Genomic DNA, 23,905 nt, shown 5'->3' with positions numbered 1-23,905 from the left:
TCTTTTTCAAAGTTCAATTGTCTTTCAACACGTTTCAAACCTTCAAGTTCCGAAACATCAATTTCGACCAACTTGAACACATTTTTCAATTTGTCCACATTCAGATTCTCCAACAGAAATTCAAGATCCAAATACAACTTATCCGATCCCGTCATCTTGTACATCACAAGATTAGATTCTTCACTTAAGTTGTTTTTGGATTTTAATTTCGGAATGTATTTGTCCAAAAAGCATTCATCATCCTCGGTTGTGTCACTTTCAGATTTAAAACATTTTCAACCATGCTAACTTCAGATTGTACACTATCTTCATCGGATGATGTAGTGAATGTGACATCAATCGTGTCTGGAAGCTTAACTTCATTTACTTCTTCATCATTAACCAACCCGGATTTTTTCTTTGAAAAATTATTTAACACTGGTGGTGGAACCTGATGATACCCCACCCCAGTTCCATCCGAGTATACATCTTCGCCTGCTTTGTTCTTCCCAATTGGTTTAGGAACGATATGTTGAAGAACAAAACTTGTAGAATTGTAACTGTTCAGTTTTAAGTTGAATGCGTTCAATGAAACAAATAAACACCAAACTTAAACTTCTATATACAAGACAACTCAACATCAATTTTTTTTATTTTTCATTGCTTTTTCGCTTTTTTTTTCCTTTCTTTTCATATCTCTTTTTTTTTCTTTTTTAATCAATAAGCAAACATTCAATATAACATCATAACATATCTACACACTACTAAAACACTACTAACACTATAAGACCGGGTCAAGTTGGGTAAAATTTTAGGAAACTAGCTAAGGGGTAACAAATGATAGGCTATAGGCACAAAATTAGGCAACTAAATGTCCAAACCCCCGCCCCTCTCACTACCAAGCTCATATATATAATTAATGAGGTCTAACCGCCCAAATCGCACACTCGCACTCTAAAGACGAGGCTACCTAAATGCCCCTATCCTTTTCACATTCACGTCCAACTAAGGACTCAAACCGCATTCAAGCACAAGTTCTAATGCACCCCCGCCCGTAGCCACTCTCATCAAAGATAAATTTTATTTATGTACAAGTGTGGCTTCAACTCTCACCAAGAAAAAGGGTAATTAAGGGTTGCCGGTGTGTCACTCGGGGTTAGTTCAAAGTGTTCGAATTTCAACAATGTTTCGCTTGATCTAAAAATTTTAAAAACCGTCAAAATTTTCCCCCATCCCCACACTTGGGATACATTGACCCCAATGTATGGTTTTGGAAGGAATTGATCACTAAAAACCCATTCAACATCAATATTAGCTCAAAATCTCAAACCACAAATTTCTTTTTGGATTTTTTTATTTTAATAAACAAAAGCAAACTAATAAACTAATAATATTTCAGAGCTAAAGAACATGACAAGTCGAAGGAAAAAGTACATTGACCTGGTAAAGTTTGGCACAACAGATATTGTAAATGATCCAATTTCCTATCACCACCTTCACACACATATCCGCACGTCTTCCCCACACTTGAGTGTTGCCATGGCCCTGAAACATTAAAAAAAACTAAAGAAATAACAAGATCAGTGAAAAACCTCGGGTTGCCTCCCGAGCAGCGCTAAGTTTTCAGGTCTTCAGCCAGACCGTACCACCCCCATTTATGGTGGCTCAAAGAAACGGTTCCTGCCATCTCCATCACTTCCTTGTGCCATTGAACAAAATACATCTATCTTGTTTTGACTCGGTGGGTAATCAAATACACTCTTGCTCGCACCCATATATGTTTCTTCACGGTCTGGTGGGTGCTTTTTTCTCATTCGTGGTAACACATTTTTCATACAATCACTAGACTCACCATCCTTCCTCTCAATGGACTCATAACTAATCCCTCTAGTTTCAACATCGAAATACAACCTACGGGTCTTTTCGGTCATGGTAATAATCTCGTCTCTACAATTAATTTGAGCATTTGCTGTGTATAGAAACGGTCGACCTAAAATTACCCTTTGTTGTGATGCCATATTGGTAGAAGCATAGTCCAAAACTAGGAAATCCACCGGGTATTCAAATTCTCCCAACTGAATCTTAACATTCCTAACCATTCCCCGTGGACGTCTCCAACTTCCATCCGCCAAGCTCACCATGGTGACTATACCTTCGAGTGGACCAAAGTCATACATATCGTATAGATCGCTTGGTAGCACACTCATGCTTGCCCCGTAATCCAACAATGCGTGAGGGATTTTTAATTTTCCCACACGGATAGGCACGATTGGCACTCCATACTCTTTATCATTCTCGACTTCGGCATCTTTTTCCAAACCTGCATTCACTTGACACGAAGAAGTTAGACATTTTTCATTAAATTCGGTACTAGGAACGGTGCTTACCACATTGATGTTAACACTTTTTATGTTCTTGGGATTTGGCACCGTATCACTCGGTAGCTGGCCTTTTGCTTTCTTTAATATCGCCACGTCACTCGCAAGTTGACCTATTTGAGTGGTCAACGATTGGATGCTTTTGTCACGAACCTCGTCCTTTTGCATCCGAACCTCATCACGTTGATTCATTCGTTGCATTTCACTTTGCATCACCTTCAACATCTCCATTACTTCGTTTCCACTTGATGAAGTTTGACCCGAAGGACCACTTTGACCCGTTTGTTGAGATTGCCCTTGATAACCATAGTTGCTTCCACCCCGATAATTCCCTTGATTGTATTGTTGACGAGGTGCAAAGTTACCTTAAGCTCCTTGAAAGTTTGGGTTAGCTTGGTTCGACGGATTTCCATTGCGGAAATTTGGGTTGTTCCTCAAACCCAGGTGATAGGTGTTGGAATTCATGTTGTTGTAATTCCTATCACCCCCTCCTTGACCTTGAACCGCATGAACTTCTTCATATTGCCCTTCCACCATTCCTTGGCAATTTTTAGCCGCATGACCTATGGATGACAGCAAGTGCTCTTGATTTTTCTTTGGGAGCATCTTCTAATTGCTTCATTCTGGGAGGTTCTGATTTGTTTTGATGGTAAATTGCTCTTTTATAATAATTCTTTCTGAATGGATTTGTCGTATCATCAGCATATGCGTTTCGACATTCACGTTTAAAATGTCCTTTCTGTTTACACTTAAAGCACGTGACCTTTGATTTATCAAAACCAAGCTTTGTGGAAGGTCCGCCAATGGAGTGTCTGCCTGTTATCTCCATGAATCTTTGAGCCCTTCTGACTGCGCCCGCCATACACCACCTGATATCAATCAACTCCATCTCTTCTGGGTCGATTTGATCATAATCCTCCTTGGTGAGATTGGTGTTTCCGATTTTTCCTGCAACAAGACTTTCATAAGATGCTAAAAACACAATTTGCTGTTTGCAGATTCTTCACTGAAATTTTGTGCATTTTTAAGGTCTACAGCAATATTGCACTGAGACAAATTCTTTGAAGCTGACTGTTGTTGTTGACTTGAAACAGTTGATGATCCTCCATGATAACTGCTGCTCGAACTTTCTTGATTTGACATGTTTGAACTTTCTACAGAGAAAGCTGTCTTTGGAGACACTGTTTTCGGTATCATACTTCCTCGATAATATAACTCTACATTCTGCTGATACGAAGAGTTGTTGACTTTGTTCGTTTTTCTGATCTCCAATTCATGACCCTCCAATCTTTCGATTAACAGATCAACTGTCAGATCATCCGGCTTTACTGTGTTCTTCAGCATCAAGGCAAAATACTGCCAGTCTTTCTCATTAGGCAGTGAGTCAAACAGTTTGTCAACCAATTATTCCTGAGTATACACGATTCCGTGTCTTGCAAGTTCCATCTTTAAATAACCGAATCTTTCAATCATTTTTGTCATAGATTCGTTTTTCAAACACCCAAACAAATCGAATTCTTTTCTTAACAACTTCTTTTTGTTTTAACAATTTCAGCACTACCCACACATTTTATTTTCAGTTTCTCCCATAGATCTCTGGAATCTTTATACTCGATCAATGATATAATGTCATCCCTCACAGATTGATGAAGTAAGGCGATGCATTTCTGTTCAGCAACAAATCTTCCTATTTGATTCTCTTCTATGTTTTCATAATCCGTTCTTCCCATATCAAAACCATTCTTCATCACTTCCAGCTTAGGTATGCAAAAGCTTTTAGCCATTCTTCAAACCGACTAGCCTATCTGTTGTACTCCTCTATTGCCATCAACTTGGGCGGTTTGTTGTATGTGCCATAGGCACTATCTACACTCAAAGCGTCAGAAAGAGTTTTCTTCGCACTTAGATTTGGAACATTTTCATTTGTGTTATTTGTTGTATCATCTCCTGTGCTTCCCGTGAAAGCAAAAGCGTCACTGAACAGATTTAGAAAATCATCCATCTTCAATTACCTGAAACAATCAACAAACACTTAGAAAATTTTTGGATTTTAAACAATTTCAAATGAAATGGTTCACGCGGAATGAGTTTCAAACGAAATGAATCTCAAGCGAAATGAAACAGTCTTCAAGCGAAATGATCTTCAAGCGAAGTGGATTTCACGCGAAATGAGCTTTCACACGAAATACCGGTTTCAAGCGAAATGGTCTTCACACGAAATACCCTTTGGTATGAAATAGCAACTTTGGTACGAAACAGCAACTTTGGTACGAAACAGATGACTATTTCGTACGAAATAGAGTTTTGAGGTTGATTCCGTGCGAAATGAAGTTCCAGAAAGTTGATTTCGTGAGAAATAAGGTTCTCAAGATTGATATCGTGCGGAATGAACTTCAGAATGTTAATTCCGTGCGAAATGAGGTCCACACTGTTGATTTCGTACGAAGTGAGGATCAGAATGTTGATTTCATGCGAAATGACGATGACTATTCCGTGCGAAATGATGATGGCGTCAGCATATCGGCCACAATTTTGTCAAATTGATCTGGTTTTTGGTCGATTTTAGGTCCAATTCTTTCAAGGATTCGTTAAAATGGTGTTTTATGTGATATATGTGAAATTCAATCCATTTTGACCGTTAATTCTCGATTAATTTTGAAAAGAGTGAGTAGAAGTGAGAAAATCTGGTGAAAACAAGCTGAATTGGTATGAACTCTTCTTCCTGTGCTCTGATACCACTTGTTGGATCATCGTGTGACCCGAACGAGTCAATCAGAAGAGTACACGGTCCATATTGTTGGGATTGAACCCTACTAAAGGAACAGATAATAAAAGCCAAAACTGGATCAGAGCAGTGGATCCAGAATAAGCAGATGTTTGGTTGCAAGTCTCTCCCCTTGAAAGTAGTTTCAACATCTGCTGACCTCCTATCTGCTGATCATACAAACTGCTGACCTACAACTGTTGATCAAGTCAAAGTCTGATTGAAGAACTAAAGCTCTGCTGCTCAATCTACTGCCTTGGTTCAAGCACTGCTGATCATGACAAGTACTGCTGGGTTCACAGCAGTGGAAGGATGCGACAGCAGTTTATGTTTGCTTTATGAATTAATATGTAATATCAGTAGTTAGCATAGCAGTGTTCGTATAGATCAGAGGTTAGAGTTTGTTAGGAGGTTAGATGTCACTTTCATGGTGACGTCAGCTTAGATGCTCAGTGGTTTGCAAGTGCCTATAAATAGAACAGTACTCTGTACTGTTCTGTTTAGCTCATTCACCATTTTCTTTCTGCACGAACAAACACTGAGCTCGGCCTGAGGGGAGTTTGCATATCATACATGCATTGTAATCAAAGTTTGAAATAAATTTAATCATTTGATTCTGTGTTGAAATGTATGATTGAAAGCATTTCTTCTGTTTGATTGTGAAAAGTTTACTTCCATTTAATTTCCGCTACACAACTCACTCATAATTCCATCTCAATTCAAACACAAATCACAATCAAACCAAACTCAGATCCTAACAATTGGTATCAGAGCTTGGACAGTCAAATTTGATTTAACAATCATTTTGACGTAAAAAGTTCAGCTCGAAATTGTTGATACTGATCGTTTGTTCGTTTTGTTGAAAAACAGAGCAAGGTTTAATCACTATCAAAGTTGATTAATCAGTGCCTGTAAAACAACCATGAAGATGTCTCAGTCACAAGATGATAAAAATAACATTGGCTCTTTGTTTAAACCACCTATGCTTAAAAGAAATGAATACAACATCTGGGAGCGAAGGATATGTCATATCCTTACTCAACAAAACACTGGATGTTGGAGGTCTGTTGTTTTCGGTCCTCATGTTCCTATGGTGCCAAGTGCTGAGGACACCAAAAAGTTCGTTCCTAAACCAACTGAAAATTACACTGAATCTGATTTTCAGAAGTTCGAACTTGATGCCAAAGCATTTAGCATCATATCCTCTGCACTACCCAATGAAATCTATGCTGGGCTGTTACATTGTAACAGTGCCAAAGAATTGTGGGATGCATTGAAGGAACAATTCGGGGGAACGAAAGAGGTTATTGAAAACAACAGGGAAATTCTGAATCAGCAGTATGAAACATTTTGTCACATCAAAGGGGAGTCACTAACCCAACAATTTGAACGTTTCAATTGTCTCATCAGTGAACTAAGGCTTGTTAAAGTTACATTTCCAAATGCAACTCAAAATAGCAGGTTCCTTAGATCGTTGCCTGAAAAATGGGACACAATTGCTTTTGTCACCAGGAATTCAGCTGAGTTCAAAGATCTGACCCTGACCCAACTCCATGGTAGACTCCTGACTTATGAAAGGGAGTTAAACCAGAAAAGGAAGTTGCAAGAGTCTGGAAAAGTTGCTGATGACTATTCATTTGGCAGCACAGCTCTATTTGGTGAGGAAGAATCTGGTAGCAGCAGTAAGGATCAGAGTTATGATCATTTTATTGATATAACTGCTGGTGGTAACTTTAACAACTCTGATTCTCACTCTGCAAATTATGCTTTCACTACAAATACTGAAAACCAGATATCAGATAACTTATGCTTTGAACTAAATGATTTGCAACATTTTGATCCCACTGACTTAGAAGAGATGGACATTTTGCATCAATTGGCTTTGCTTAGTGTTAGAACAAGCAAATTCTACAAGAGAACAGGGAGAAAATTCTCAGGGCTTCATGGGAATTTAAGGGTGGGGCTGGATAAATCAAAAATCAAGTGTTTCAAGTGTAATAGGCTAGGTCATTTTGCTAGGGAATGTAGGAGTCAAACCACTGGTCCCATAATCACTCATCCTCGCTTAAACCCTAGACCACAACAACAAAACACTGTGCACTATACCCAATATGCCCCTGCAGCACATGTTAACACTGTTCATTATGCTGCAACCCCTGTGCCTGTGCATTATGTTCAAACCAATGTTCCACAAATTCAGTATGTTCAAGCCCCTGTTCCTTAGGCACAAGTGCAACCTGTGGCACCTCAACAAGCTGCTCCAACAGTGACACAACCAGATCAGCAAAGCTTTTTCACACAAGGCTTTGTTGATTGGAGCAGCATGCCTGATGAACTTAGGGATGAGAATTTTGCTCTCTATGCTACTAATGATACTTTTGATGATGAATTTTGTTTGATGGCATTAGAGTCAATACCAGAAGGGGTTGAAACTGAAAGTGAACAGCTAAGTGCTGAAACAGTGGATGAAGTTGCTAAGGCAGTGGTTACTGCAGTTGCGGGTGAACTACTGCTGAGAGAAAATTCAGAAACCCTGATTGAACCACTAACCGACCCTTGGTCCAAAGATGACAAAGAAAATGAAGAACTGAAGAAAGCTGGTGAGGAAGAAGGGAGAGCTGATGAAGATAATGATCATCAATGTGACTGTGCCATGATGGCTGCTGCTAAGGTATCACTTCAAGTTCTTGAAAAACTATGTTCAGACAAATGTATCATTGCATTTGCTAACATCAAAGAGGTAAATGAAAACCTTAGGAATAAAATCTTGTCTGATGAAGTCAAATTTGAAAAATCATTAAGAGAACTTAGAAACAAATTGGCTGAAAAAGATAAAAAGATCAGCAGTTTAAAAGAAGAACAAAGCATAACCAAAACTCAACTCCAAACTATGGTAGAAAAATACCAAGTTTGCAAAAAGGAGTTGGAGTCTACCCAGATCACCTGTGAAAGATGGGTAGAATCCTGTAAAGGGTATGAGGTTATGCTTGAGAAACAGCTTAAAAGCAATGTCAAGTTTGGTATAGGGCATAGAAAATATGATGATCTTGTAAACACTGCTGCAATATAAGCTGTTTCTTCTAAAATCATACCAACCAACAAAGGTGGCCAAGAAGTTAAAATAACTTATAAAGTTGGTAACAAGATTACTCTGGAAAGATCTGTGGGATCTTCAACTTATGAAGAGATTGAGAAATACCAATTTAAACCCACATGGTCTGATGAGTGTGACATCCTGGAAAATTTCAAACCAATGGATTTCACAACCACTGATGGTGTAAAAGCTCCAAAAGCAAGGGTCATTCCTATCAAAGATATCCCAACAGAGGTTCAAAACTCTGTTGCAAAGGAATCTAAGAAAAGGAAGAAAAGGGAAAAGATTAAAAACCTGTTTTGTGATTTTTATGAAAAGAAGAATCATCTAACAAAAGATTGTTTTCATCTAAAAGCACATGATCTAAACAAAACAAATGTCATTGTTCCTGCTGAAAGTTGCATCATCTGTGGCAAAAATAATCACAAAACTAAGGAATGTGTGTATCTCAAAAACTTTGATGAGAAGAAGAAAGAATACATTGCAAAAACATCCTTAAGTTCATCAGCATCATCTGTTAAATTCACCAAGAAACAACCACTGTTTATCCCTATCCAAACTGCTGTCACAAAACAGCTGAACCAAACATCTGTTCAAAGGGATGTACAGGTGACTGATGCACCTCCAGCCAATCATTTCAGAAAAGGCAAGGACAAAGCATCATACCAAAGGATTCCACATGTTTATGAGGCTTACAAAAAGCCCTCTAAACCAAGAGTGAACATGCATCCTTTTGGTTATCAACAGATGATGGGTCAAGACCCCCAACAGTGGTTAGAGAAAAACATTCTCAAAAATGTTCAAACCTCTGTGCTGACCACTGTCCATACATCTGCATCCATCCCAGACACTGTTGAGACCCCATCCAAAGCCCTGTTGGCTTTGGAGACCTTTATGAACTAATCCTTTTACTTCATGTGTTGGGGGCTTCTGCATTCTTAGATAGTCTTTGGTATGTAGATAGTGGAGGCTCCAGGCACATGACAGGATGTAAAGCCCTTCTTCAAGATTTCAAAATTCATGGAGGGGGTAATATATCCTTTGGTAATAATAGTAAAGGAAAAGTTCTAGGGTCTGGTACAGTAAAGTCTGGAAATGTAAAATTTGAAAATGTCAATCTTATAGACAATCTAAAATTCAACCTCCTGAGTGTGTCTCAAATGAGTGATAAAGGGTTTGGCTCATTCTTCACAAAGGATTGTTGTAGGATTGTTGGACCAGAAATGGTTAGTAAGATTGAAGCAATAATCAAGAAAGGCACAACTAAACTTGTTGCTCAAAGAAGTGGCAATGTTTATGTTGTTGACATGTCAAGAGAGTGTCCCAGAGCTGATGCCTGTCTGTTCTCAGCTGCCTCTAACAAAGAGACAGAACTTTGGCACAGAAGACTGGGGCACACAAATCTTAAAACCATCACTGAAATCTCAAAAAATGGCCTTGTAAGAGGTCTACCACAAAAAAATGTTTTCATGTCCTGAGCACTGCATTTCCTGTTTAAAAGGAAAATAGCACAAAAGCTCTTTCAAGTCCATTGAAGAGTCTAAAACAAACCAGTGTTTGCAAATGCTGCACATGGATTTGTTTGGCCCAGTGCAAGTCATGAGTCTCAAAAGGAAGAAATATTATTTGGTTATTGTTGATGACTTCTCTAGGTTTACATGGACCTTCTTTTGACACTCAAAAGATGAGACTGCAGGCATTTTGCAAGACTTTGTGACACAGGTTGAAAAGCAATTTGACCTTCCAGTAAAAGTCTTCAGGAGTGATAATGGCACAGAATTCAAAAATAAGGAGTTGGATGCCTTCTGTGTGAAGAAAGGGATTGTAAGGCAGTACAGCATCCCTAGAACACCAGAGTAGAATGGGGTTGTTGAAAGGAAGAACAGAACATTGATTGAGGCTGCCAGGACCATGCTTGCAGATTCAGGTTTGCCATTAACTTTTTGGGCAGAGGCAGTAAATACTGCTTGCTATGTCCAAAACAGAGTTTTGATCAACCCCAGGCACAAAAAGACTGCTTATGAAATTTTGTATAAAATAAAGCCATTAATCTCATACTTCAAAGTTTTTGGTTGCCCATGTTTCATTCTCAACTTAAAAGATTCTATCTCAAAGTTTGCAGCCAAAATTGATATGGGATATCACCTGGGATACTCAACCACTGCCAAGGCCTACAAAGTGTTTAATACACGGACCAAGACAGTGGAGGGGAATTTAAATGTGAAGTTCAATGAACTTTCATCAATGAAAATCCCAGCAAACCCTGCAGAACTGTTTGATCTTGAAAAATTCACTTTTGAAAATACTGCTGTCAAGACTAACAGTGCAGGTCCATCAGAAAATTCATCACCAGACTATGGGTATGAGATCATCATTCCCCAACAGAAGTCTGCCACAATGGGAAGAGCAGCAGATGTTCAAAACAGCTGTCAAAGCTCAACCACTGCTACCTCAACAGTTATTGACCAAAGTAGCCCACTAACCACTGCTTCCACAACATCAAACACTGTTGACAAAAGTCCTCAAACAATGGATCAAAGTCAGCAGGTGTCCACACCTTTACCTCCTATACCACCACCTTTTGAAGCCACTGCCGGTTCATCAAAGTCACCAGCAGTGGTTAGCTCAGATGATACACATATGCAGCCTTCACCACTCAATGCCATTATTCCATACCAAGGAGAGCTAATCTTCTTGAAATCTCATCCACCAGATCAAATCATTGGCAACATCAATGAAGGGGTGCTCACAAGAAGGCAATCCCAAAACATTTGTCTTTTTGCAGGCTTTCTATCACTCCATCAGCCAGTCAAGTACCAAGAGGCACTGAAAGACAACAGCTGGGTAGAAGCCATGCAAGAGGAGCTCCAACAGTTTAGAAGACAACAAGTATGGGAGCTTGTTCCATTGCCAGAGGGTGTGAGTCCTATTGGCACAAAATGGGTCTTCAAAAATAAAACTGATGAAAGGGGTATTGTTGTCAAGAATAAAGCCAGGCTTGTGGTTCAAGGTTTTAGACAAGAAGAGGGCATTGATTATGATGAAACATTTGCCCCTGTAGCAATACTTGAAGCTATCAGACTCTTTCTGGCCTTTGCTGTCAACCACAACATCAAGGTGTATCAAATGGATATCAAATGTGCATTCCTCTATGGTAAGATTCAAGAGGAGGTTTATGTTTGTCAACCTCCAGGTTTTGAGGATCCATTTAATCCAGATCATGTCTACAAGCTAAATAAAGCTTTGTATGGCTTGAAACAAGCACCAAGGGCCTGGTATGAAACTCTGTCCACCTTTTTACTTTTCATTGGTTTCACTAGAGGCAGGATTGATAAAACACTGTTTTTAAAATGGAGAGGGAAGGATTTGATGATTGTCCAAATTTATGTGGATGACATCATTTTTGGAAGCACATGTAATAAAATGTGTGAATAGTTCAGGCAACTCATGACAGCTGAGTTTGAAATGAGTGCAATGGATGAACTCCAGTGCTTTCTTGGTCTCCAAGTAAGGCAGCTGCAAAATGGTACTTTCATCCATCAAAGCAAATATGCCAAAGAACTTTTAAAGAAATTTGATATGGATAATTGTAAGCCATGTAGTACACCCATTGCAACCAATAAATTGGTCATGTTTGAAGAAAAGGATGATTTGGTTGATCAGACCTTATATAGAAGCATGATTCGGTCTTTATTGTACCTAACTGCATCTAGACCAGATATCATGTTTGCAACATGTGTCTGTGCAAGATCCCAATCAGCCCTAGAAAGTCAAACCTTATTGCTGTAAAAAGGATATTCAGATACCTCAAAGGTGCACCCACACTTGGTATCTGGTATCCAGCTGATGGTGAAATTGAGCTTTCAGGTTTTTCAGATAGTGACTTTGCTGGATGTGATAAAACAAGGAAGTCCACTTTAGGAAGGTGCCAATTTCTAGGCAATTGCTTAGTATCTTGGCAAAGCAAAAAGCAAGCAGCTGTTTCCACATCCATTGCTGAGGCAGAATATATAGCTGCTGCAAACTGTACAGCCCAACTGCTCTGGCTTCAGAATCAGTTACTGGATTTTGGTATCACTGCCTTAAAGACATCACTCATGTTGGACAGCCAGGCAGCAGAAAATATCATCAAAAATCCAGTTTCCCACTCAACCACCAAACACATCGACATCAGACATCACTTTGTGAGGGATTGCTATGAAAAAGGTTTGATTTCTCTGCATCATGTTCCAACTAAAGATCAGCTGGCAGATATGCTAACCAAAGCATTAGACACGTCCACCTTTGAAAGCTTGATCTCTAGGATTGGCATGCTAAACATGGAATAACAGGCAAAATCCTGTTTTTCTATGAATAAAAGCATTAAAATGTTTTCAGAAAATCAAAAATCCATCCTTAAAAATAGCTAAAAATGAATTTTTCATTAAAAATCCTAAAAGTCTGCGATAACCACTGATGGGTTCAAAAGACTGCTCTACTTCAAACATCTGTCCACTGCAGAAAGTCATCCCTTGTTCTCATTTTCATCTGATAAGCACTGATGTTCAAAATCAGTGTTGTATCCACTGCTGTGCTATCCACTAATAGTTAAAAGCATCCACTGTTCTCCATTCCCGTTACAACTACTGTCTTCACCAGTTGTTTTCACAAAAAGTACTGTTCAAAAGTACTGTCCTTCACTTCACCAGGGGATGGCATGCGGACAGTACAAAGTGGTCAGACCTTTTGTAACTGCTGCCACGTCAGCATTCACTTTTCCTCCATAAAACCCCCCTTTCAACCCCCAAATAGGGTTTCACTGTCGAATTGAATTCTTAAAAGTTCTCTTCTCAAAACAGTTTCCATCATATTTCATCAAGTTTCTTCACAATCTCATTTTTTATTCTCATCGTCAAAATGACAAAATCGAAATCATCCACAAAATCTTCTAAAGGGGCCTCTCAAAAGGCTACCTCTACAGAAATCCCACACAAACCATCTCATAATCTTCTGGGTCTTCTCACAAAACCCGGCAGCATCGACACATTTGATTCCATCCTTGATATGCTCAATGCATCAAAGTACAAAACTTTGTTAACCGTTGATGCACCCATTTACCTGCAAACTCAGAGAGAGTTTTGAAAAAATTGTACCCTTGAAACACAAGGAGAAGATGTCAAGCCATTAACTCTACTCTGTAGAAGAAAGCAGTCCGAATCACACCGCAATCCATATCAGAAGTCTTTCAGCTCGATGATCAGGAAGGTAAACTTTCTTTCCCTAAAAACGAGTTAAAAATTGACTTCATTGAGCGAGGGTGATAAGTGGTAAAATACACATATTTGTCCCGTGTAGATTGTATAATTTTTTGTATAGGTTTTATTTGTTTTTATTTAGTTTTAGTATTATATTACATTATTTTGTGTTTTGCAAGGTCCTGGTGCAAATGGAGCAAAAACGAGTAATATGGAAATGACCAGCCAGTTGGATATAGTAGAATGCCAGTGCCCGAAATAAAATTACCGTTGTTTTCCTTGATTGGGATGAGCCCGCTATCTCTATGTTATCTAATAGAGAATGCCCTATTAGTTGTTGAGGAGAAGCTGCACACTTTTATTATTGTGGGGGCCGAAATGGGTGTCAGCCCAAAAATTTTATGTAAGCAGCATTATTAGGTGGGCCTTGAAACAAATATTAAAACAATATAATGACAATGTCTAGAACCCAATGTCCAACATCAAGTTTACGTGAAAAGAAATTGAGACCATATATGATTGTTGGATGGATATTATTCATTGGGGGAGGCTGCTGCCAACGATTATTATTGTTGAAGTGGGCTGGCCCATGCAAATGATACTTGGGGAGCAAGAGACAAAAAAATCAACAGAGGCGGCTGGACATAATTATATATACATCACGAAGGAAGATTGGGAGGAGGCCAATATAATATATTTTCACGGCAGTAAAGGGGAGCCGCACAACAGGGACGCACGAAGGGAGGCTGGGTCGATCAGAAGCATATTGGACGAAGTTTGAGAGCATCTTTTGCAAAGTTTCAAGAGTTATCGGAGTCAAGTGGGAAGCTTAGAGATCAAAGAATTTACGGGTTCTACCTCACAATTTCTTTTATCTTCTAGTTTCTTGTTTTTACTTCTATGAATTCTGGTATTAAACCTTGTTTATTATCTTCGTTCTTGACTATGATTGGCTAAAAATCTTTAACTACCTAGGCTAATGACAATAGTTTAATAAAGTTTAGATTTTTATTCGGTTCTTGGCGTTGTTATGGATTTTTCTTGTATTGTAAAAGCTTTGGGAATTTAACTTGGTGTATATGCGTGCTTGATAATTGTTTTATCACTGTTTATTGCTTCGTATATTCCTTGGTGATGGTCTTTATCACATAATAGGGTTGTGCTAGGGTTCTTGATTTAGGTGACGGTCTTTATCATGTAATAGATCATTAATCCTTTAGGGTGAAAATCTACTAAGTAACCTTAGAAGTAATATTCGGTAATTTAATAAAATCAAGTGTTCTGCTAATCTTGTCGCTGTGAGGCTCGAGGTTATTAATAGGTCTCGGTTTGGTTTATAAGTCCTTAAACATTCCATTGTCTATTAAACCAGGATTAAAACCCGTAGTTGCTTTAGACTTTCGCGCTGTGAGGTAGATTGTCTTATATAGGCACTTTCAAGAAACTAGAGGACTGTGAGGAAATCTAGAAAACCGGTAAGCGTAACAGCCTAGGTAGTGCCACAAGAATCGCCTTGAGAGTGTTTGAGGGGCTTAGTGGTGTCTTAATAGGTTTAGTATCCAAAGATCCCGGTTCCATACCACAAAATCATCGAATAGAAATCCATTCTGAGTTAAACTTGCGTCTAGCCTAGGTAGTCTTCATCGCCTTTGGTCAAAGTCTTCGTCCACGTTCGTGTTTAGTCTTTTCTTTGATTTTTCTAGCTTATTATTTTATTATATTTTTAGGATACTTAGAAACCCCCCCCCCCCAATCAAATAAACAATTAGTTAAAGTCCGTGTCAGTCTAAGTCTAGATAGAGTCATTAGCGTAATTTATTAGAGTCTCTTGGGTTCGATACTCGGACTTCCTTAGGCTATACTGCATCGATCAGTACACTTGTCGGTCGTGTGGTTTAGGTTTTAGAGAGTCTTAGTTTTATAAATTTAAACTTAGAGAGTCTAGTTTAGGGTTTATTTTAGTTAAATTAGTTAACCCACTTTTAGCACATCAAGTTTTTGGCGCTGTTGTCGGGGACTCTTGGCGATTGCGTTGATTACTTTGTTTGGACTTAATTGACACATACGTGCTACTTGCTTTTGTATATTGAGTTGTAGGAGTCTAATTGTCCCTGTCTTTTATTTTTCTTGAGTCTTGTAAATATGTGTGAAATTTGTGGAGGACCTCATTTTACTGTTAAATGCCCCCAATATGAGGGGTCCTCTACGCCATATTATGCTAACCCTTTTGTGCAGCCGCAGCCATATTTTTCACAGGGGTATTCTCTGCAAGGTTATGATCATCGGCCATATTACAATGATCTGTATCAGCAGCCGCAACGTAACCTGGTTCAGACGAGCGATAGAGGTTTTGAGGGTAGTATGAGTAGGATAGAAGAGATGTTCGCTCAGATAATGACACAAAATGCGCAGTTCATAGCGCAAAATCAAGCTACCCTGGAAAGCATGGTTGAATATGCAGAGAGAAATAAAAAGAGAGTAGAGGAGTTAGTTCGAGAGCGGGGTGAGCTAGAGGAAGTAGAAGAAGAGTCAGATGAGGAGATCATTTCAGTCACGGAGACGATAATGGACGACGAAGTCCCACCTCCGGTCCAGAAGGGTATTATATATGACTTCGGGAGTGACTCTGATGATGAAATAGACGAAGAAGAATGGGCGGCGTATCAGAGGTCGTTAGTGAAGAGAGAAGGGGAGGAAGAAGAAGTGGAATTGGGGGATTCCACTGGTTGGATGTTTGGTGCAGAGGAAGAAAGTGAAGAGGTTGAAATTAAGTCTTCTGGGGAGGATGAGGTTTTAGAGTCGGAATTGATCGAACCTACCCCTTACGAAGAGACTAAGTGTGGGGATCATCCTGCAAGAGTGGTGGAAGAGGAAGAGCACCACAGCTGGCCCGTGGTAGGGGTAACTGAAAAATCAGAAAAGCCACGAGAGAAGGCAAAGAAAAGAAAGGAACAGGTTCTGAACCGGAAGAGGATCGAAGGTTGGGGCAAGATGGAGAAGAAAGAGCCGTTCACGCACGATCATTCATCTCGTTACATGCCACGCATCCGGTTTCTTCCAGGTATGTTTAAATTTTGGTGGTCTGACCCATTTCAAATTTTTAAAATATTTTATAATTCCACCAATTTATTTTTGAAAATTTTTAAGGTTCGGGTGGAATTAAACGGGTTGGACAGAGTCCAGGTCAAAGAGAAACCTCCTGATTAAATTCAAGTGTGGGGAGGTTTTGTAGAGTTTGTAATTTTATATATTTGGTATATTTTCGGTAGTTTGTATAGTGAGTCATTTATTTTGTATAGTGAGTTTAAGTTAGTAGTATTGAGTGAGTCGTTTGTGTCGAGTCGGTATTGCTTTGGTGTTTGCTTGTTTTTGTTATGCAAGTTTGAATATGTACCACCAGTACTCAATCTCCATTCGGGTGATTTTGGAGCTGCTTATCAGATTTCAAGCATTTATCGAGTATACCAGTTGAGTCAAAAGCCGATCGCGAACGAAATGCTATACGATCGAGCTGGATTGGACGAGAGTTTTGGAGCTTATGCGTCATATTACCAGCTAAGTCCTTTCCAATTTGCCTTTTGGTTTTTATTTCTTATTTATTTTAGTTTTTTTTAGTCGGTTTCCATCCTACATTGAGGGCAATGTAAAATTTAAGTGTGGGGATGGGAACTATTGTTCAGTGTGTCTAGTTAGTGAGTCTTGAGTCGAAAAAATAAAAAAAATACAAAAAAATTAAAAAATTTCAAAATCCAAAAAAAAATTAAAAATTAGAAAATGTCTTTTGAAATAAGAAGTTTGCAAAATAAAAAAAAAACGAAAAATGATAGAAAAGTCGGGTTTTTGTTCGGGTTCAAATAATAATAATATGATAGTATATAATTGAGCTTGTGTCTTGTTTGGGATATGCGGGTAGGCTCGACTCGGTTCTAGGTTCCTTTGATATTAAATATACCTAATTGTCGGTCTACTAGTGGGTTCTCATCTAGGGAAAGTGGGGAAATTGAAACCGCCAATAATAGTATAAGGGATGCCGTTATAAGCTAAGATCGTTAGAGTTTTTTTTTTTTTTGTCATATCTCGTTGAGAAAGAAAAAAAAATGAAAAAAATGAAAAAAAAAGAGCTAGAAACTGAATGAAAGTAGCCACTTCTATGTAGTCTGGGTTGGGGATAGCGACTCTACAGCCGGATTACCGCAAGGTGTGTGAAATCGACCTTGCAAAATAAATAAAAAGTACCGAAGCCTAAGTAATCCGAGTTGGGGATAGCGACTCTACAACCGGAATGCCTCTGGGTTAGGGAAAGCAACGTCTACGCTCGAAGAAAAAAAAAGTGATGAAAAGAAAAGAAAAATAAGAATAGATTTGATTCTAAACTCTCTTGATTTTGGTATAAAACGGTTAGGAAATAACCCAGTGGTTGTTCCTTTTGTCCTATAAGCTTGAGGGGGGATTAGGTGGACCTGCGATTTTTAGCGTGAGACCCTAGGTAGATTGACCGCACTTGAACTAAACTTGCATGATAAGGGCTTTGAACCGGGTTTGGGTTTAAGAGGACAAGTATACTTGCAATCGCGGCTAACACAAGTTTCGGTTTTAATAAAGTAAATTAAGCTTTTGTCCCTAATGATTATTCCGTCTATGATTCAGTTTTGCATAATTTTTTTTCGAGGACGAAAAAAGGTTAAGTGTGGGGATATTTGATAAGTGGTAAAATACACATATTTGTCCCGTGTAGATTGTATAATTTTTTGTATAGGTTTTATTTGTTTTTATTTAGTTTTAGTATTATATTACATTATTTTGTGTTTTGCCAGGTCCTGTTGCAAATGGAGCAAAAACGAGTAATATGGAAATGACCAGCCAGTTGAACATAGTAGAATGCCAGTGCCCGAAATAAAATTACCGCTGTTTTCCTTGATTGGGATGAGCCCGCTATCTCTATGTTATCTAATAGAGAATGCCCTATTAATTGTTGAGGAGAAGCTGCACACTTTTATTATTGTGGGGGCCGAAATGGGTGTCAGCCCAAAAATTTTATGTAAGCAGCATTATTAGGTGGGCCTTGAAACAAATATTAAAACAATATAATGACAATGTCTAGAACCCAATGTCCAACATCAAGTTTACGTGAAAAGAAATTGAGACCATATATGATTGTTGGATGGATATTATTCATTGGGGGAGGCTGCTGCCAACGATTATTATTGTTGAAGTGGGCTGGCCCATGCAAATGATACTTGGGGCGCAAGAGACAAAAAAATCAACATCAGAGGCGGCTGGACATAATTATATTATATTATATATATACAAATGATGAAGGTCTTAACTACAGTTCCGGTTTTCCAGTTTTCCTGACCTACATCTGCCTGTCACCAAGAAGCAGCTCTGCTCACCATATGGAGTCATCTTCATTGCCGCCGATGGGAACCACAGCCTCTATCATCACAGCCGCCGATTAACGGCGACGTCACTTCCAATGTGTCCCAAAACTCAGATTCTAAAGACGCTGATCGCCGACATACTTTTTTAAGTTCAGATCTCGGGTTCGAAGGTGGGGCTTGGCGTTTTTTACATGCCGGAACCCTATGTCTGTCACTGCATGTGACCGGAATCGTCCTTATCGCCGGTGACTGGAATGCATCCAGATCTGATGATTACTTGGCAGACTGATTTTCAATCTCCGCCACCGCGGCGGTTCTGACGAAAACGAAAGGAGGCTATTAGGAGTCGCCGGTTTTTTCAAAGAGAAAGAGTGGTCGGAAGAGAGAGAGAGAGGGGGGGACGATCGGACGAGAGAGCGAGTATGTTACGGTGACGTGGTAGTTCTGTGGTTGTTGCGGTTAGAGGCGGTGGTGGTTGCAGTTGCCGTTGGAGACGGTGGAGGTTGCAGTTGCCGTTGCCGTTGGAGATGGTGGAGGTTTTGTGGAGACGGTGGAGGTTTTGTGGTGGTGGTACTGGTAGGGTTGGGGTAGAGAGGAGAAAGAGGGTACAGTGAGATTTGATGTGGTTTTAGTAAAAACTAAAAAGTGGATGCAATTTTTTATTAGAAAATTTTGTCACAGAGATAATTGATTTTTTTGTATTTACTTGCCAGCTAAAAATATTTTGCTTTTCACATAATAATTACATAAAAATTATACGGTTAACTTTACAGAGTTATATTTCATTTATTATAAGGGCTATAATTCTACGGTTAAATTTGTATTATAGTAGCTAAAATTCTATGGTTAAATTTGTAAAGAGGTATATTTCATTTATTATAAAAGCTTATTACATTCATGTTTGATTTATTGGACACCGAATAATTTACTTAATTAAGGAAAAGATAAAGAAAATGTAATAATTAGACAAAACACGGAGATGATAATAATAGTTAACTCATATATTTTTGGATAGAAGTGACATGTTTCAAAAATGTTACAGACTGAATTGATACAGATTTAAAATTAGGCCTGAATTGGCATAATTGTACAAACCACATATACGAAAAATGGCAACCAACTCATGATTCTAACATAAACTTTTTTTTTTTTTTTTGTAATAAGCTAATACCTTGAAAGAGTATGGAAATGTTTCAACTTGGTCCTTAACTAACACATTGAAATACCTTTTAATTTGTTTTTTTTTTTACAAAATATTATAACGTTAGCGATATTTGTTTATATAGTTTTCGATTGATATAAAATAACAAATAGTATTTTTGTTGTAATATATCTATAACGTTACCTATATCCGTTTTATCGTTTTCGATCCATGACGTGTAAAACATATGTAGACATCATTTTAGGTTTATCACAACCTTTTCTTTTTAGATTTTCTCATTTGGTTGATATACCGAGTATCGGTACCATGACAATACCGTTACAGAACAGACCAATACCGACAGAATCCCCGCGCAAAGTGCGGGGGAATTTTACTAGTTATATATACATCACGAAGGAATATTGGGAGGAGGCCAATATAATATATTATCACGGCAGTAAAGGGGAGCCGCACAACAGGGACGCACGAAGGGAGGCTGGGTCGATCAGAAGCATATTGGACGAAGTTTGAGAGCATCTTTTGCAAAGTTTCAAGAGTTATCGGAGTCAAGTGGGAAGCTTAGAGATCAAAGAATTTACAGGTTCTACCTCACAATTTCTTTTATCTTCTAGTTTCTTGTTTTTACTTCTATGAATTTTGTTATTAAACCTTGTTTATTATCTTCGTCCTTGACTATGATTGGCTAAAAATCTTTAACTACCTAGGCTAATGACAATAGTTTAATAAAGTTTGGATTTTTATTCGGTTCTTGGCGTTGTTATGGATTTTTCTTGTATTGTAAAAGCTTTGGGAATTTAACTTGGTGTATATGCGTGCTTGATAATTGTTTTATCACTGTTTATTGCTTCGTATAATCCTTGGTGACGGTCTTTATCACATAATAGGGTTGTGCTAGGGTTCTTGATTTAGGTGACGGTCTTTATCACGTAATAGATCATTAATCCTTTAGGGTGAAAATCTAGTAAGTAACCTTAGAAGTAATATTCGGTAATTTAATAAAATCAAGTGTTCTGCTAATCTTGTCGCTGTGAGGCTCGAGGTTATTAATAGGTCTCGGTTTGGTTTATAAGTCCTTAAACATTCCATTGTCTATTAAACCAGGATTAAAACCCGTAGTTGCTTTAGACTTTCGCTGTGAGGTAGATTGTCTTATATAGGCACTTTCAAGAAACTAGAGGACTGTGAGGAAATCTAGAAAACCGGTAAGCGTAACAGCCTAGGTAGTGCCACAAGAATCGCCTTGAGAGTGTTTGAGGGGCTTAGTGGTGTCTTAATAGGTTTAGTATCCAAAGATCCCGGTTCCATACCACAAAATCATCGAATAGAAATCCATTCTGAGTTAAACTTGCGTCTAGCCTAGGTAGTCTTCATCGCCTTTGGTCAAAGTCTTCGTCCACGTTCGTGTTTAGTCTTTTCTTTGATTTTTCTAGCTTATTATTTTATTATATTTTTAGGATACTTAGAAACCCCCCCCCCCCATCAAATAAACAATTAGTTAAAGTCCGTGTCAGTCTAAGTCTAGATAGAGTCATTAGCGTAATTTATTAGAGTCTCTTGGGTTCGATACTCGGACTTCCTTAGGCTATACTGCATCGATCGGTACACTTGCCGGTCGTGTGGTTTAGGTTTTAGAGAGTCTTAGTTTTATAAATTTAAAGCTTAGAGAGTCTAGTTTAGGGTTTATTTTAGTTAAATTAGTTAACCCACTTTTAGCACATCAGAGGGTATGCAGACACAATGATGAAGAGGGATACCTTACAAAAAGGTTTCTTCCCTTCTGCAACACGATTTTTATTCCATACCCTCCTCATGTGTGTTTCAAATAAAACCACTTCTTTTAATGAAATAACATTGAAGATTCAAAACCTGGGATATGCTATTCTTCAAGAGGAAAACTTTAATTATTCCCAGTCTTCAATGACTTGGTTAAAAATGTTGAAACAAAATCATTTTTACTGTTTACAAGATTTTTGAGTTATTATTTTGAGAAAAAAATTCAGTAAAGATGATCTTGCGGTAATAAACCAAGGTGACTCTTTTCAAATAAACAGCTTAACTACTGAAACATTTACAAGAATGTCAACACCTTGTAAAACACAAGCAGAGGTGCCTGAGCAGATTTTAGCAGCAAACACTGCTCCTCAGGTATCTGCTGCTGAGCCCACTGCTCAAGGTGATCAAGGTAGCCAAACAACTGCCTTGAAACCCACACCTAAAATCATCTAAAATCACCAAAAAGCCACAGAAAAATAAAAATCAAAAACCCCCCAAACCCATCAAAAAGGCAACTCTGGAGGATGAGATACCAGAGCAACTGCCTGTGATAGCACAAAAGTCACAACAAACCACTGCTACTACTTCCTCACAGCAGTTGGTAAAAATATCTCAAACCCTAGCCGAAACTCCTCCTGTCTCTTCACAAAAAGAACAGGTTGTACAACAAGGGTCACCACATCATGATGCTCTGGAAGCACTCGTTTCCATCATCCACAGCCCAATACCCGGGGCAATTTCGCTTTCCAAACCTACCTTCACATCCCCAATTCCTCCAAACACCAAACTTCTGTTGGATGCAATTGATTTGAACCTAGCACAAACCAGTCCTTCTCACTCACCTGTTCATGAGAATACACCTCAACATGAGACTGGGCTTGATGTATCAATCATTGCTAACCCACCAACACAACCTGATGAGGTTACACCCCTTGAGTTACAAGTAACTCTTGGTGGTAATCCAAGTGAAGCAGCCACTACAAGTGTTGAACCTACAGGTTTACATTTGGACAGTGGTTATATCAATAAGACTTCCTTGGAGGCAATTCCTTCAATAACACCTCTGTATCTGCTAGTGAGTTTGTATTAACCACTGGTGCCATTAAAAGATTATCAAGTGTTGAAGGAAGAAGACCTCAGTACCAAGAAAAAGGGGCATCAGTTGTTGATGTTTGGAGTACACTCCCTACCTCAATATCTGATAAAACCACTGCTAGTGGGAAATCAGATGATCCCATTAATTTGGGTGATGGTTTAAAGTACCAGAAATTGACAGACAGCGTTGAAAAACTGGATACTACTGTTGCAGAAATCAAAGAAATGCTGCATCAATTGTTGACAGTTCAAATGGTACAATCCACTGCTGTTCCACCTCAAGCACCTGCTCCTCCACCAGCAGATGTTACAAATGAGCTCTGGAACATTTTTCAACCTTTTCTCCAACAACAACATTAACTGGCTGAGCAGCAACATGAAAAACATGTTCAAGATCTGAAACATACAATGGAGACTAGGTTCAAGGATACGAAAGATGACATCAAGGCTATCAAGGCCCATCTGTTGGCAACCACTGGCACTGCTCCTCCAACTGTTATGTTTATTGATGAAATCCCCACAGATAATGCCAAAAAGGGGGAGAAAATTAAGGAGTGGACAAGGAAAAGGATTGATAATGGGTTGTATCTTGATCCAGAAAAGGATGCAATGCTCAGAAACATACCCTTGCCAGATGTAAGCAAAAAGGTTGATGTTACCCAGAATGCACTTGATGAAGGTGTCATAAGTGTAAAAAGGGATAGAGCGGCAAAGGATTTATCAAGGTGGAATGAGGAGAAGAGAGCTTTCATGAAGCTGAATGCGCAGGGTTGTTCTGGTGAAAAGGATGATCAAAATCCTGTTCCAAAAAGAAATCTTACTAGAAAAGTAAGGAAACCCAAATCCACACCATCCTGTCTTCCAAAGCATACTTCAAAACCACTATCCAAAAGCCACCAACATCAAACCTCCACCTAAACAGCTGTTGCAACCTCTGTTGTACCAACATATGCTGATACTTCAGTTGTTTCAACATCTGCTCTCACTTCAACACACACCACTTCAACACACACCACTTCCACTGCCTTATCACTACCAAAAACAT

General features: G+C 38.7%; 1 protein-coding gene across 1 annotated transcript; it reads left to right on the top strand.

Annotated features, from left to right (window-relative positions):
- The first annotated feature begins 15,245 nt into the window (after nucleotides 1-15,245).
- On the top strand, nucleotides 15,246-17,512 carry LOC118492307. Its single transcript, XM_035990240.1, has 2 exons — nucleotides 15,246-16,510; nucleotides 16,891-17,512. Exons 1-2 carry the CDS (start codon nucleotides 15,592-15,594, stop codon nucleotides 17,052-17,054), a joined length of 1,083 nt encoding a protein of 360 aa, XP_035846133.1. The 5' UTR covers nucleotides 15,246-15,591; the 3' UTR covers nucleotides 17,055-17,512.
- Nucleotides 17,513-23,905: the final 6,393 nt, after the last annotated feature.

This window comes from Helianthus annuus, chromosome 1 (assembly GCF_002127325.2).
Source record: "Helianthus annuus cultivar XRQ/B chromosome 1, HanXRQr2.0-SUNRISE, whole genome shotgun sequence".
Lineage (NCBI taxonomy): Eukaryota > Viridiplantae > Streptophyta > Magnoliopsida > Asterales > Asteraceae > Helianthus > Helianthus annuus.
The sequence above is the reverse complement of the archived record's forward strand: the minus strand, read 5'-3'. Positions and strand labels throughout refer to the sequence as shown.

What these genes read in the sequence shown, in the direction of transcription:
- LOC118492307 (XM_035990240.1), top strand. Translation starts at nt 15,592, where the DNA reads ATGTGTGAAATTTGTGGAGGACCTCATTTTACTGTTAAATGCCCCCAA. An exon ending in ACGCATCCGGTTTCTTCCAG is followed by an intron (nt 16,511 to 16,890) that starts GTATGTTTAAAT and finishes GCTGCTTATCAG; the next exon opens with ATTTCAAGCATTTATCGAGT.